This window comes from Rhipicephalus microplus, chromosome 6 (assembly GCF_043290135.1).
Source record: "Rhipicephalus microplus isolate Deutch F79 chromosome 6, USDA_Rmic, whole genome shotgun sequence".
NCBI lineage: Eukaryota > Metazoa > Arthropoda > Arachnida > Ixodida > Ixodidae > Rhipicephalus > Rhipicephalus microplus.
In genome coordinates, this window is record NC_134705.1 from 202,610,166 (window position 1) to 202,627,050 (window position 16,885).

The window sequence follows — 16,885 nt, forward strand, 5'->3', positions numbered from 1 at the left end:
TAATGCTGGTAGTGCCTGATCAATAAGTTTTCCTTGTTTGACTAAAGAGAGGTTGAAGCCCAGTCCACTTCCCTCTAATTTTGCCTCTAATCCTTGTAGGTACATCATGAATAATAAGGGTGACAGGGGGCACCCCTGCCTAAGCCCCCGTTTTACCTCTGCAGGCTTGGATACCTCTTTTTCCCACTTTATAACTACCTTGTTACCTTTATAGACACCCTTTAAAAGATTAGTGACTACATGTTCCACGCCTAGTGTGTCCAGTATTCCCCACAATTCCTCTTGAACCACACTATCGTACGCTCCCTTGATATCCAAAAATGCTAGCCACAGGGGCCTGTGTTCTTTTTCTGCTATTTCGATGCACTGCGTCAGTGAGAACAGATTGTCTTCCAACCTCCTGTGTTTCCGAAACCCATTCTGCAGTTCCCCCAGCACCCCCTCATCCTCTATCCACGCCTGCAGTCTTTCCTTTATAATCTGCATCGCCAGTCTGTAGACCACTGATGTCACTGTTATAGGACGGTAGTTGTTTATGTCAGCTTTGTCCCCCTTTCCTTTATAGATCATGCTCATCTTGCTAAGTTTCCATCCATCGGGAACTTCGCCATCGATTATTATTGTACTCACTGTCTCTCTCAAAGCCTGCTTAGACTTCGGACCTAATGTTTTTATCAGCCTAATTGGAATGCCATCTGGGCCTGTTGATGTACTACTAGGAACCCTTTTCTCAGCCCTTTCCCACTCTTGTTGTGAAAATGGAGCCATTGCACCACTCGATTCGTCTTTGTCTATTGTGGTGCATAAAGTACTTCTTTGTTGAAATTTTTCTGTCACCCTTGTTCTTATATATTCAATAGCTTTGTCCCCTTGTAGCCTAGCACCTTGAGCTGTAGTTATAAAGTTCTGCTCTAGGCTCGTCTCATTTCTTAGGGAGTTTAGATGGTTCCAAAATTTCGCAGCTGCCTTTCTATCTTTTTTATGTACTTCTGCCAGCCACTGAGCTCCCTTCCTTCTAATCTTTTCATTGATCAGAAGGGAACGAACGAGCGTGTAGAGTGCCTCGATGCGCGCGCCCCCGCAGCGGAGCGCGCGGGCATCAAGGCACCCTAGAGCGTGAAGCGTGTTGCGCCATCTGGTAGATCAAAATAGAAGCACGTGTTGTTGACAGCCATTGTGAGCCAATCCAAGTGTTATAGCCAGATTATGGCCATGTTTTAAGCCACAGAGCCGGTCGGTGCTTGCCTTCAATGCCGCCATTTTGCAAAACGAAGTCTCGCGCTGTAGCGAACTTGTTCGAGAGCGGCGCGATCACCTCATACGTACGCACGCACGCATCTCATGCGTGCGTACGTAGCAACCGCGCACGTAACGCGATACGTGCGCGTTGCGGTCTGCGCATGCGCACTACGCAGAACGTGGTGTCCTTACGTACGCAACGCCGCCACGTACGCAGTACTAAAACTCTCTAATTTTTTTTTTTTTTTGGGGGGGGGGCACCCCCTCGATATGTTAATTTTTTACTCGCTATGACGCTTCGGGTTCTAAACAATTAAAAAAGACCGCGAAGGCACATATCAGGGAAGATTCGCATGCACGAGGATGTCATGCCCTGCTGATGGCCGATACTGAAAAACTGGCAGCACGGTGTAATATATGGGCACAGCGACGCGTGTTGACGTCCGCGGCAGCGCAGGCATCATCCGTTCGAACTTGCGCGGTAGCGATCAAACGTCGCAGGGTGAAAAACTGTTGGCAAATTCACATTACAGTGAAGGATGGGCCCGGGCAGCCAGGAGCACTGAAAAATTCGTATCACCCTGAAATTCGTACTAGCAGTAATCGTATCGGTCGTTTTCCCTGTATCGGCAAACATATATGACGGGGTTTGTTTATATCCGAAGCGCAAGCTGTATCATATATATATATATATATATATATATATATATATATATATATATATATATATATATATATATATATATATATATATATATATATATATATATATATATATATATATATATATATATATATATATATATCACGGAGGAAGGAAAAAGGTAAGGAGAGGGCATGCCTAGCCGGCGCAGGGCGTAAAAAATGTGGCGGAAATGACATCATGGCGGCCATATTCAGTAGGCACAATGGCGGCGTTGTTATGGTTACGTGTTGCGCAGTGAAGCTGGTCTAGCCATAGAGAAAGAAGAAGACCTTTTTTATTTCTCTATGGTCTAGCAGTGAGCGGCCGCGGCTGGCGGCGGAATGTGTGCCTCCCCAGGTCTCGTGCTGAGCAGTGGCGGACAATATCCGTGCTCTGCGCCGCGTTATTAGTTAAGCAGTGTTCTCCTGGCAGTTACTGTACTCTTAGCAACGTTTACAAATCTCTTTGTCCATCACGGGGTTTCAACAGTGCGTAGAACAAATGCATATCCATGTGTCGTGTGGCGGATGAAGCAGTTAGTGTTCGGCGAAATGGCGTTGGGCACCATGACGAAGCTGAATGACGACGAACGCCTTGCAGGTCAGTGACGGTTGAGCAGTGCTCCTGCTTGTGACAACGGACGACGCTGTTGGGCCCAGCAAGACGCCGTGAGGACCATGTGCACATACGTAGTTTCGTGTTGTGTGTGTACAGTAACAACTTGCATGTGCGTATTAAAACACCTTTTCTGTTCCGCTTGGTACACTCTCCACCAGCATTGCATGTAATCTCAACGTAACAGCAACCTCGTTCAACTGTCACTAGCACCGTGCTCAAAGTCACCACGATCGCAGAATGCTGACGCAGGTGAGTTTCACGCGGAACACGGACACAGTGGCAGGACGCTGCGTCAGTCGCGTGGCGGAATGCAACCGTAGAAGGCGCACGACCGATCGTGTTGTCTGTACAGTTGCTGAATTAATGACGTGAAAGCACTCGCCGTTGTCAGTGCATCTAGCGCGCGTTCTTTCGTAGTTGCTTCGTTGTCAGCGAGCTGTTACTCTTTGTTATTACTCGGACGAAGCGATTTCGCTGAAGGTGTCCCGCTGGCTCTGAGTGATGAGCCCAGTTCCATTAGTTTCGGATCGTCACGACACACGCGCTGCGCAGCCCACGTGCTTTCCGAGCCGGAGAGGGAGTCGCGCCTTCTGCTTCGCATTCATATGTAAACAAGAGAGGAAAATTTGCCTACTCAATATGGCCGACTTCCGGCTTCATCGCGGCTTTACAACGAGTGACGTCAGGGCCTCTCCTTACCTTTTCCTTCCTTCCTCCGTGTGTGTATATATATATATATATATATATATTATATTACATTGTCATTATTTTATATTACATTATATTACATATATATATTACATTGTCGAGAGTGTAAGCTGTACACTCCGAAATTCAATCAATGCACTGTTTTGTACCAGCATAGGAATTTGAAAACGCGTCTGATGATTGAGTCATATATGGCAAGTCGATCGATAATACCGGTAAATACTGCATGATCCTACCATCGATAAACTTTCTTACAGATGAAATCAAATGCCTTAAAGTTATGTTTCACGTAGAGCACCACGACCGCAGGTTGATTGGCTTGTATATAGCATAGGCATGCGCAGATAAGTTCGTGCCTTCTTTCTTTTTCACCATTGTGAGCTTCTTCAGCTGTTATGGCTTGTGGTGTCCTGAATTCCTTCTTTTGACTGCACTTTCTGCACGCAGTTCACGCCCAGAACAGATTGATTGGCTTGTATATTGCATGGGCATGCACAGATAAGTTCGTGCCTTCTTTCTTTTTCACCGTTGTGAGCTTCTTCAGCTGTTATGGCTTGTGGTGTCCTGAATTCCTTCTTTTTACTGCACTTTCTGCACGCAGTTCACGCCCAGAACACCTATTGTTCAAGAAAGTGTCGTGCAAATGCCGCGCCAGTTGCTCTACTGCAGTGCCTCGTCTAGTATTAATGCAGCACGACACTAGCGGTTTCGGTGCAGCGGTCAGATCGAGTGCATAGGTGTTCTGTGGCCAGATCATTTACCTAGCGAGACGACAAGTCGCGGGAAAACTAGTCAGTGCTAGTAGTTTTTCCTTCCTCCATGGCCAAAGTGCAGCACTCTTGAACTAGTGCAGAAAGTGCGGCCAAATCGAGAAGCCTTCCTGTATCTCTTATTATTAATACGTACCGACTAGCCTAGTTCTCTGAATTATTCTACTCCACGGAGGAAGGAAACCTTTCCTGTTCTACTCTAAGAAGGCTCGCCCTCCATAGATATAGAGGCTAGAATTTTTCTAGCCTCTATACCATAGAGCGGAGTAATCTTTCCTGTAGTAAGATGGCGGCAGCTATATTAGGCAGGCACCGACAGGCACGGCTTTATTCTGGCAGTGACGTAATGACGTTTTAGCAACCATTTCCCCAATCCCCTTTCATCAGAGGAGGCGCAGGTGTTCTGTTGGTTCTGTGGCCGGGGCGCCGGGCTCCGCTGCCGGTTTTTCAGCACGAAAGTACTGCGTGCTGAAAGCTTGATCGCGTACGGCATGATGTCGTCGGATGCGGAGCAAGAGCCGCGTTCCAGCGACAGCCTGTCCCGATCGTCGAGCCCAGCTATGGAAGCTCGCACGAACGGGTACAGTGAAAGAAGCCCGTCGCGGCAAGACAGGCGCTCTTCTCGCAACCTCCTGGATACCTCGTACGCACCTAAAGTGCTGCGCAAGACGAGCGATTGCCTTGTCAGCCAGGAGCCGTCGTCGCACTGCAATGAGTCTAAAGTGCTGGTGCTCTACAGCGGTGGCACAATTGGCATGGTTCGAGACTGCGAAGGAGGAGGTAAGGGTTCGATCATTGGCTCCGCCAATGGATCCAATCACGTTAAAGAAACTCGATACGAATCGGGCTCGATCGCGATCGGGGCCTGTGCGGATCGAATTTTTTTATCACTATCTGGTCACCGGTCTTAATTGGTCCAAACTAATCAGAATCGTGTTTAGCGCTGGCGTCAGCCAAATCGCTATTAAAATATACCATCTGGCAGTGACCCGGATCGAGCCGAATCGGAATCGGCCCTGATCACGATCGAAAGCAAGCCACCATATCGAAAGTGCCCGTGTGACATCGGTGTGCTCATTACCCGCGCTTCTGTTGCCATTAAAATAATCAATTTTTTTTTTGGGGGGGGGGGTGTGAGGGGGGAATTAGTTTTTTCAAAAACAGAAGACCAAATACTGATGTTTCTTAACATATCCGAAATTTTGTTCTGTTAGTTCACATTCTGTATTAAATTGCCACATCATCTCCATGTTAATATACTTTCTCCTGTTACGGTATTGTGGATTCTATTTTGTTTGTTGCCCTTGTGATAGGCAATTTCTAAGTAGATATTTCCAAGTAGATTATAGTATGTCCTGATAACCGATGCAACAGTGTAGCTTTATTTCATATCTCTTCTTGCAGTTCTGCGGCCAATGCCTCAGGTAATGGAGAATCGGCTGCGCACCTTTCCTCAATTGCATGATGCTGAGTATTCAAGCACACGGTTCACGGACCCAAACAAGCCGCCCTTGGTGCTGCCGTAAGTTGCGTGACCTTAACAGTCATGCTGTCATGCGCGTACTTATATACTGGGGAACATATCTAGGTCACATGTGTGGCTGGCACATCCCATTGCAGATTGAACGTCGTATGCTGTTATCCACGTGTAAAGCAGGATAATTAAATTATACATGTATCGGGATAAAAAGGTGCGAACAGCACAGCACGTACATACTCCGCTCTTTGCCTTTCTTTTTGAGTGGTTATAAGCTGGCTGATAATAAAACAGTCATCAATGATACCATCAGGAACGATTGTAGCATCATTTTATTGCCGCAAAGGCAAAAGTGTGATGGAAGCAAATATAAACAGTGGAGCGCTAATGCACTGCATTGTTCACATGTCTCTAGATTTCTCATAAAAAAAAAAAAAATACTTTCTATCAGAAGAACCTGTGGTGTTTAGGGATTCTTATTTTAACACCAAAAGAGCTGTCACCTTGTGTTCAACAAGTTTTAAACTTGAGGTATCATGATGTAGCTCATCATTATTGGGGAGTCCCTCTATATTTGTCGTTTGATAAGGAGATCATTCCTGGGCAGCTGCAAAATGTTTGTGCATACTGTGAGGACACTGAGGAACTAAAAATTAGTGCCAGGAAAAATAAGCTTTCTCGTATGAGAATGAACTGTGGAAGTCACACTCCCCAATTTTTCCTGCCAACGATTCTGAACAAATATGAAAGATACAGTCCCGTACTCACCATAACAATCAAAGAACACAAAAGACATTTTGTAAGGTGCAATTGTCTAAGGTTTCTTGTTTATGTGTGTATTGAATACCGGCAGAGTAGTACTTCATTTTTTTTTCTTGCAACTTGCATAGTTATATTTTTTATTTATTTATTTCATCAAACCTTACACCGTTATGTGCAGTGTATTCAATTTTGCTAGGTGACTGTGCTTAGTTTCTCTGCCATGTATGTCGCATGAATGTATTGCTGTTGGGCCTCAGTTGCACTCAAGCTACAGTTATGTAGCTTTTGGTGTGGGGCCCCTTCCCCCTTTTGGTTGGGAAAAATAAAGACAATTGCTTATTTTTATTAACACAACTGAGTACCTACCACCGCTACAATACAACTTGATTCTTGGAGCACACTCTGGGAGCGCAATAAGAAACTCCTATGGTCAAGCAGCAAGTAAAGGACGCGCGTAAGACTTTGCAGCTCGTGATAAGGCAATCCCAGGTTTCTTTATGGTTGCTTCACGCTTTTGCTGGTTCATCTGTCCTGTGCAGCTCTTGATAAGCGCTTAACTGTACTGGGGTGGTTGGCATTTTCTTTTATGTTTATTAGAACAGATTCTTGGGAGATAAGCATACCTCATCTCACAGTTGAAAGTGAAATGACACTCTTATCTATCAACAGCTCACACCATCACGTTTTATCTACTGGGGCACCTGATTGCAAGAAGTTTCGCGTTGCAAGAGAGAGAAAGGGAACTCTGTTGGAATTTTTCTGTTGGTCAGCTTTGCCAGCCCTATCTACTAACCTGTTTGAAAATTGCATTCCATGTTCTTTGTGTATGAGCAAGATTTACGTGACAGAAGCTTACTTTCGGACTGTGTATATACATGCCTCTATTGCAAAACGTATCACTTGTGAGCCAGACTTTTTCCTGTGTTGCTGCAAGACACCTTGGCAGGAAATAAAAAGTGCCAGCAAATCGCTGAAATGAAAAAAAAATATATATTCTGGCCCCACCATGGAGGCTTTGTTCACAAGGAACCTTTGTCAGCGATTTGTCGGCACTCAACTGTGATTTTTCTCACCTGGAAGCATTTTCGTCTATCCTTGAATTTGGTGTCAGACACATTTTACGAACTATAGCATACTAGTATATACAACTAACCATGTAAACAGACCTATGTAATCTTGTTCAAAGCACATAGCTTGAAACAGATAAGTAGTAAGAATATATTCACATTCTGCGACTCGGGCAAGGCTTAGGTGTGTTTGGTTAGTGCTGAAATGCATATACTGCGTGAGCTACTCGACTCTTGTCTACTCCATACTGCCTGGTAAGTGCTTTCCTGCAAGGCTCGGATGGTTAGTGGAGAGTTCGACTTAAGGTATGTCGCCACACTTTAAAATGGCGTACTTTTTTCAAGGAGCAGATTTTTTATTTTGGATATTATAAGAATGTAAAGACATTTGTAATCATAAAACCAAGAAAATTATGTCTTGACATGGTCTTATTCAAAAGGATTGGTCTTTTTGATGACGACCCTCAAGCCAACATTATGTTTTGCAAGAATAATTCTTGCTTTTTGGAAAGTTCACTTTCAGATGTTTTTCTTTGTGCAAAGCTTGTGACATTTAAGGAATATTTTTCAATCATGCTTTCTATGATTCTTTCTTAGACATTAGCCTGTGCAGTGAACTAGGATAATAAAAATATCTGAAATATTTCAGTTTAAATGTAACCACCTGAAAATATGAAATTTTTTTAGTTTTTTGACTATACAACATTTAATATATAAGATATTACAAAGGTCGTAGTTCATAACAGAGCCTTTATATTCACCTACAGTACCGCCAAGTCATTTTTCTTTCTTATGGTAGGATCAGATGTTATGACTGCTGGTGTGACGGGCATATAATGGATAATATTGGTAATTAACTTTTATCTTGTTTAAACATTTTTCACGTAACACACTTGAAGGTTTAAAACAGCCACTCTGAAGGCAGGTACAAATCAATCAGCTTTAGGATCAAAACTTAAAAATATTTCTATAAGCACGGCCTTTGTGGCCTTTGAAAATTGACTTGCAAGTTGTACAGCGTTTATGTTTAAACCAGTTGCCATTTTATTGAGAGGAAACACTTGTTTTGGTTTCTTCAGTTGTACAGGGGATCCCAATCGTGTCGTGTACACCATCTATGAGTACGACCCACTGCTTGATTCGTCCAATGCCACCATGGACGACTGGATCCGTATTGCACTTGATATTCGGGTGAGTCTCGTCACTGTTGGTTTTTGACACCACGCTCGTGTTGAGTGACAAATCTTTGTTTACAGAAACATGATTAAATTCTGATGATAAGATGTATTAATTCTGATAAGATGATAAGAAATGCAGTGGTGCATTACTTTGACAAACCTGGTTGATGTGCCACAGTTCAGCATTGTCAGCCCTCCTTTTAGGGCTGACAATGCTGAAAAATGAGCATCAAAAAAAAATTTGATGCTCGTTCTGATTGGTATCTCAACATTTTTTGCTATTTTTTGGTAGAGTTGGTTTTTTATTTATGTTGTTTCGCAGTCTTTCAAACTTCTTGCATTGGGCTTAGTGCTTTTAATATGGTGAATATCAGATTAGGCAAATTTGTTAATGCTGAAAGATGATGCATAGATACTGATTCGCAACATTCTGCTAGCTACATGTGAATAACTAACAAGAAAGAGACTACATGATAAACGAACCAAACCAGGGGGATATGACCATATCAGCACCAAAAGAAACAACAAGAAAGCATTCACAAATCATTTTTATCAAGCAATGGACAATGAATCCAAATGATCTCTGGGATGCAGACTTACATGTGACCATCATTGTGTCATTACTTTTGCACTGAAGCACAGCTGTTGTAGCTCTCCGTTTATTTGAGCCATGTTGGGCAAATCAGTCATCGCCTTAACATTTGTTTATGTGAGCACTGTTACATTGTCAAGAACTGGGCTGGTGGTTTTTTAGCAATACATAGTAAGAAGTGTGGCATTCTGTTGTTGTACACATGCAGAATCGTTAACAAAAATAGGAATCAGCTGACTGAGGCACAAGAGATCGAGCAGGTGGGGAAATTTGTATAAGCATGCCGTTCATTGCTCTGACAAAGAAATATTTTTATTTCCTGGGTGCGACTATGCCATTTTTAAAGCGCCATCCCTTAGTGGTTTCAAAATAATGCACTCTGATGTGGCCAGATTAGGGGGTGCTGTAAGTAGCTTCGGTGTTGAAACAATAAATTTGTTGGAAGTAGTGCCTGTGTGTCCATATGTGTGCTTTTTTCTCGTACTAGTCTTTTATGTGATTTTGTTCTTTGCAAAAGCAGTGAAGTAATCACACAACGGATTAGTCAGTATATTAAATTATGATCTGTAAGATCCCAAAACTGCTCACAGGGTTTTGAAGAGTGCCCTTGGCTTCAATATGGGGTTTATCGATTGAATGCAGAGTAATGGGTGTTCTTACTCCTCTTGGATTGAAATTCTGTGCTATGGGTCGGGGTTTACCTTCCGACTTCACACTCAACTGCTCAAGACCACGCTGCAACCGATGTTGTACATCGTTTAAAGCTACTGTGTAGATGCCTCGACAAAAATTTTCATATGTTCACATCTGTGCCATGCAAGTATTTCTGCAAAGACCAATTGTTCAATAAAGTATGTATCACTTTGGGACCAGGAAAGTGGGCAATGTTCACTTTAACGAGCATACATGTAAGGTTTTTTTGCGACTGTGTACTCATCTATGGTGAGACATTTTTTTGACAAACAGCTAATGTTCAGCTAATAGAAGCGTGCTTTGAGTGCGATCACTTTTTTTTGTTATGCCAGTGAAAAAAGGACAGTGACCTTTTAAGATAATTTGTAAATTGCTTTAAATTGAGAAAATATCAATTTGCGGAAATTCCCATCAAAGCTATGCAGAGACAAGCAGGTCTGCTATGCAGAAAGGCTGCTTTGCCTACCTGCTTCAAGGTTTGGGGCACTTGTAGTGACAGTATTTGCCTGTCATTTTTTTTTTTTTTTTGGCACGTAAGTGTTTTATGCCGGGGTCCACCACAGCTGCGTGATGTATTTTCGTCATGGATATAACTTTGTGAAATATTTAGTAACTGGTTTAAAAAAGAAAAAGAAGTTCCACAGCGCACGGCGCTGACCACTATGCCACAGAAAGAAGCTTCTCCAGCATGTTAATGGTGAGCCATTTATATACACCATGTACAGCTGGCGGTCCTCAGAGCTCGGAAACTTCAGCGCATTGCCATCATCAGTAGCGAGATGGCACAACGGGTGCGCATTGGGTGCACACATTCTAGAGGTCGTCGTGCCGCGCCATCCTGCGCGTCGGTGTGTGCGCGCCTCTTTACATAGCGGGGTCAAAGTGCGTATAAATGTTCTCTAGAATAATGGCTCGCTTGTGCGTGTGCTTATCTTGTAATTCGGGCAATTTCTACCTCTTGTGCTTCAATCACAAGTTTGCTTTGAAGTTACAGTAGTTAAAGAGAGCACGAACGTCATTTTGCCGAAGCTGCATATACGAAAGAAGCGCGCTGCTCACCCAAGAAGTAAGAATTGTGACCGTTGTTCACGCTCATTCTGTGTATATATGTGGGTTCATTTAGTGCGTCTTTCACTCTGTTTAAGCAATGTGCACAGTTGTTTGTCCGCGCTGGTTCTGTGTATGCTCATTTCGTGAATGTTTTCTGTTTGAGGTGTGCACTGCATGTATCGAGGTGCATGCCATTCTTGGTGTGACGTTGCAATTTATTACTGCAGCATTGATTCCTTCACCCTTGTGTTAAGACAATGCACAATGAATGCTCAAGTACCTCTGCGAGGACACAATTCACTTTCGTGTATTACGGTTATTTTTTTTTTCTCCAATTCCCACAGGCATGTTACGAACAGTTCGACGGCTTTGTTGTGTTGCATGGAACTGACACGATGGCTTACACAGCGTCTGCCCTATCCTTCATGCTTGAGAACCTTGGCAAGTCTGTCATCATCACAGGTTCACAGGCAAGTTCCTTGCAACACATTTTAATTCTACATGTCTGCTCCAGGAAATTGCAAGCTCTTTTTCAGTGCCATTGCTCTGTACCATAGCAATTCAAAAATTAAGAGTACTTTAGGATGATATCTGCTGCGTTTTGAAGATCTGGATTAGATCTGCTACTTTCTTAGACTGTTGCACCCAGGTATTTCACTGTCGCATAGGTGTAAGAGCCTATTCAAAGTGGACTACTTATCCACTCACTGTGATAAAAAATTACAACCTATAACTTCAGATCAAATTCTTTTTACAGCTTGTGTTTTCCTAAATCACAAGGAGAGGGTAAACATGGCTTGTAAGCACTAAAACTCGTTAATTTAAAAAAAAGCATGTTTTGCTAATGTTATTGAAACCTGCAGCTATTCTTTCGCACGTAAAGCATAATTGAAGTCTCGTAAAATTGGTATTTTAGCCACAACTTAGATCTACATATCTGACAAGTACGAGCTGAAACTAAAACATTTCAGAATTGATCTGAAAATTGCAGCGTTGTACGTATTGCATATCTATCTGGTTGTCTCATAATATGCACTCTCTCTTGAGTGCTTTTTTCCTATTGTCTCTGGAAACAATAAAGAGGCAGCTTTGTCTTCTTGTAGAGTAGTTGGCCTGCAAAAAAGATTATTGAATATTTGTAGTCGGCATGAAAAGCTGCGCAGGTATATTTAGTTTCATTAGTTTCTGTCATAAATTAGGGCAAACAAATCTTCACGAGCCATGTCAGCCCTTAACAACTTATTAGCCCAGAGTGTCAAATAATTGTTATCTGTGTTGTGAAGTTGCTCCTAAATAACAAGTTTGTATGCTGAATATTTTGAAGATCTGTTTGTTTAACAACATCATTACGTTTTCTATAAATAACATTAGTTATTCTCGTATCTTAGCACATGTGTGTGCAAAAGGCTTTCTTTATTTTTTACTTGTCATCTGTTTGTTGCCGCCCTATGCCTTAACAGCAGTAGGTACAGAGTAAAAATGCATTAATTTGAGGTGATTGGAACCGTTAAAATCTTGTAATTGTGCAAGTTTTCAAGTTAACGGCACGTGCAACAAATGGTACTCAGGTAAGTTTGGATTGCTTAATGTGATCAAAGATGCTGGTCTGCTATGCTAAGTACATCAAATGGTACTGTGTTGTCAAATGGTCGGGATTGCCACATCAAATGGTCGGGATTGCCACAAATTCCTGATCCCCATGTTGGTGTAAATGCGAGGAAACGGCAGCCCTGTGGAGTGATGCCACGTGATGGTATTCACAGGCAAAGCACATCCTCCTAGTTGCTGCCAGCTAAAAGCCACTTCCGTGACATGAAAGCTGCCGTCCCTTTTGCCAGGCATTGTACCACTTTGCTCCTAAGTTTTGTCAAAGTTTCACTAAGGATTTTTTTGTTGGTTCCTTGTTCTTCATAGTAAGCCATGTGGATCCCATGCGACCATGTGCTCATTTGTGGCAGCGCTGGAACGTAAGCAGTGCTGCAAACACTGCTGCTGTGCATGGTGTTCCACTGTGGTTGTGTATAGCATTCCACTGGGCTGAATCGGTGACAATTTCAGTCACCCTTCATTTCCTCTCTGCGGATGATAACGTTTCCCAGGCTCCTTGTCACTGGTCATGCGAATGTTTCAATGAAGCCAGGGCTGCATTGGTGCAGGGTCCACAAAAACACCTTCGCTCTTATAAAAACAGAAAAAAACAAAACAAAAAAATAATTGTAATTTCGAATGCACTTTCATAGAAGACGTGCTTCATTGCAGCACAGAAGTGACACACACATACTGTGTCAAGAATTCCTTTCATTGTCCTAGTGTTACGATGCGACCCTTCACGGATTCTTTCTGGGACAAAAAAAAAAAAAGGACAATAACGATCAACCTGACGGAGTTCACTATGCGTTCTGGCTGGAGAAAATGATAATTTAAAAAGTATGTGATGCAGGCAAGTTCTCCTCCAGCAGCATGAATTGCATGCCAGAGCAGCTGCTAATTGGAGGCCGGCATACATCACAAATGTCATGAGACAACACTTTCTTTTTTTATTTTCCTGAAAGAAGGGAGTTGCACACTGCTTGCTTGTGACTGCTGCGTTGCTGTGCATCACTGCAGCTGTGCATTTGAGTAATCTGTGAGGCATACCACAGAACTTTAAACTGTCTCTCATCTTCTTATTTTTATGCTGGCAGCAACACAGATAAGGTGCTTGTCCCACAAATCATTAGTGTCGCTACTTGGAATTGCCTTGTGGCTCCAAAGGGCTACTGTTTTAACACGTTTGCTAGAAGTTCAGCGATATATTACCCACTATAGTTCCATATAGTACCCAATAGTTTTCAAGATGTGGTACTGTATCGGAAAAAAATATCCAGCCAAGGAAATAATGAACACAGGAAAGGAAGAAGGAGACAGGAAAGCGGCTTCGTTTCCTGTGTTCGTTATTTTATTGGCTGGATATGTTTTTCTGAAGTGATGTACCAACTAGCCCAATAACGAGTGTGGTACTGTCTGCAGCTTCTGGCCCTTGCAGCTCAAGGCATTGCATACCATCGAATCTAAGAGCACTCTTTTGAACTAATCAGCCTTAATTCACAAATAAGTAATGCTGCCACAATGACACTTGTTTCTTACGCACTTGTTTGCATTTTGAGTCCAGCCATATCTACAAGTGTATTGAGGCACGGGCCCTTACATGTTGCAAAAGTTTTTGCAGTCGGCCACTGAATATATAGCATGTAGATGTGACTGGCTCTGACCCCTGCTCATTTTCTTTCACCCTTCATGACAGACTGACATAGCTCCTGTCATGGCACGGCTCTTTAGGGACACTGTTTGAGTGACAGAAAAGTAGACATGAGAGTTACTTGTCAAGCTGCCTCATGTTTGCATCTGTAGTGTCAAGGCTTGTGGGAGCACAGTCTCTGTTTATTGCCTATGTTAGTGTCACAGCTGCATGCGAGACAAGACTGGCTGCTGGGCATTTAGGTGAATGCCTCGATCAGTGGTGGTACTATCCTGCACGAGACACTCCTTTATTTTGCACTTCTTTCTAAAGCTTTTTTTTTACTATTCTGATGGACTGTTTAGTGCTAGTTGGCATGCAGCCTCAGAATAATGTTAAAAAAATAAATAAGATACGAGCCATGTATGATTAGTGTGGCAAGTATTGTCCACCTTTTTAAAACATCAGGTCATTCTGTCATGTGTGCTTTTATTTTTTTTATCATTTGGTGAGATGATTGAACAAACATGCAGAAGAGCAAAAACACATTAAAGGTTAGACATTGCAGCTGTTTAGTTGAATGTCCTGTTGTAATTTCACTTGTTTCCTGAACGATTTCATTGACAAATAATGGTTGTTTTGATGCACAATCTTGCTACTCATGTCATTGCATGTGTGCCGTATAGGCATGTAGGCTAGACATCGTGTCGTTGCATAAAATTCGACATTGTGTGCCACAGGGAGGCTGTGTAAACCACAGGGACGCTGAAAGCTGAACAATTTGACTAGGCTACCCATCTGCATGGCTGGGTTAAATCATTAAGACTTTCACAAGGCTCCAACCAAAAAAAATGGTATATTTCCCAACGTTTCGGAACCAATTCGATTCCTTTTTCAGGGGGAGTCACTGCAGAGATGTAGAGGTGCAAGTTTTCTTGACTTAATTCACGGACCAGCTGGGGAGACCATTTGACCTGCTTTTCTTGGTGAGGCTAGTCTATGAACGCAAACTGATCGCAAGTTTCCTTTGCAACGGTTCGAAATGTTTGCAGTGTTTAGGATGTACCATGATTCCAGTAATGGCCATTTTTGTTGGCTAGTTTCTGTTGTCAGGATGACGTTTTTTTTTTCCCGAAGGCAACGTTATGGTCTACATATCTGGAGTGTTCCGCAAGAGGTTTAAATTGTCTTGCGATCATCCTCACATAATTTCTGTGCTGCCTAATTGTTTTGGTCAAGTGTACCTTTTTTTTTACAGCGAAAGCTGTTATGAGATCACAATTCTGGTCACGCGCAGTTCCATGTTGTCTGCCACCGCTGCCGCCGGTGTCCGTAACCACATCGCGCGAAGTTAGAAAAAAAAAACCTTGCACCAATGACATAGTGGGGCTTGAACCCGGGTCTGCTGGGTGCCAGCCCAATATTCTACAACTGAGTTACGCCGGGGCTTGTAACTTGTTGTCAGAGTTCTTTTAAGCAGGCATGACCTAGCACCAATGGCACAGTTGGGCTCGACCCCGGGTCTGCTGGTGCCAGCCCAGTATTCTACAACTGAGCTACTCCGGTGTTTGTGACTTACTGTCAAACTTGCCTTAGGCAGGCTTGATGTCAGGAAAGCAATCGCGTTAATATGACTTATAAAGCGTTTTACATCAGCGAAAGAACAACCAGTCGTCACACAATACGATTAGCGTAACGAGTGGGCCGTCCAATGCTCCTACCCATTACAAAAGCTTGTTCTTGTCTATTAACCGTGGCGCATACCCATTTCAGCCATAATTTCTCATCGTCGTCAGCCACTGCATGGACAATTGGCACGAAATTCCCAGCAAGTGTTTAGCGGATACCATGCTTCTCAGAATAATGACGAAAAATAGCATAGCGAATGCCGGCCTACTACCCAAAAGCTTATTATTAATGCCCTAGTGGGTACCAAGCAAGTGTGCTTGCAGTAGTTACCCAATGAGTGTTTTGAAAAGGCTCTGAAAGGCCGCTCGTCTAGCTTTCGCTGTGATTGTGCTGCGTCTACCGCGGAGGCCTGGCGTTTTTTTTAATGTGTGCCGCTAGGAAGTCTGAGCATTTAATCTTATGTGTGATGCCTTGTGCTTTCTTTCTTGGTGGACAATCTTTCGGTTTTGGCAGGAGATTTATTGTGTTGGTTGGCTTGCGTAAAACCATTATGCCTTTCTTTAGGATTCCGCTGATGGCTTCACTGGTGCCTCTTACATAGGGAAAGGAGATTTTCATCTGGGAAAGAGAAGATTGGGGAATCCGTTAGGTCATTTCTTTTTTGCTTTCGAACTGGTTTCCAAATTAAATGGTGCGGGTATCCATTTTTATAGACGATAGTCTTTCTTGGGGACCTTTGACGAAAAAATTTTGGTCTGTCTGTACTTTTGTCTGTTTGTCCACCCTAACGATGCCTCAAACGGCACCAAACAGCCAACCCCATCCGCAGCACCCACCAATATTGCTCAAGGTTTAGCGTTCATAGTTGTGCCATTGTCAATTAAAAAGCAATTATTGCACACATCTGAGGCGCCACAACAACTCTTTGATGTTTTCTATGTCTGCCTTTATACTTAAACAGGCACACACAAGTAACTCTAAGGAATGTAGCGTTTAATCACGCTGCGCTGACAGTGCAACGCGATGCTCAAAAAGGTGTTTTCAACGCTCTGCTATGACGTCACGGTGGTGGCACCTGCCCGTCGCTTTGCATTCTACATTTTATCACCTCCGAGACTGGCGCGCAACTTTCTCCGCGGGCTGCACGCATTTGTTTTCGAAGATAACGGCACTTGTGTCTAACGTGCCTAGGTGCGCTCG

At 43.1% G+C, this 16,885-nt stretch overlaps 1 protein-coding gene across 3 annotated transcripts in view; it reads left to right on the plus strand.

Moving 5' to 3' along the window:
* Positions 1-3,357: 3,357 nt before the first annotated feature.
* LOC119166935 (L-asparaginase) overlaps positions 3,358-16,885 on the plus strand; it is a 40,155-nt gene continuing 26,627 nt past the window's right edge. The window contains exons 1-4 of one of the 3 annotated variants that reach the window (XM_075867627.1): positions 3,358-4,800; positions 5,425-5,542; positions 8,406-8,517; positions 11,184-11,309. In XM_075867627.1, coding sequence (XP_075723742.1) covers positions 4,512-4,800; positions 5,425-5,542; positions 8,406-8,517; positions 11,184-11,309 — 645 coding nt within the window. In that variant the 5' untranslated portion in view covers positions 3,358-4,511. The remainder of the gene's footprint in view (positions 4,801-5,424; positions 5,543-8,405; positions 8,518-11,183; positions 11,310-16,885) is intronic. The other 2 variants (XR_012884415.1, XM_037418325.2) reach the window with 2 other exon arrangements.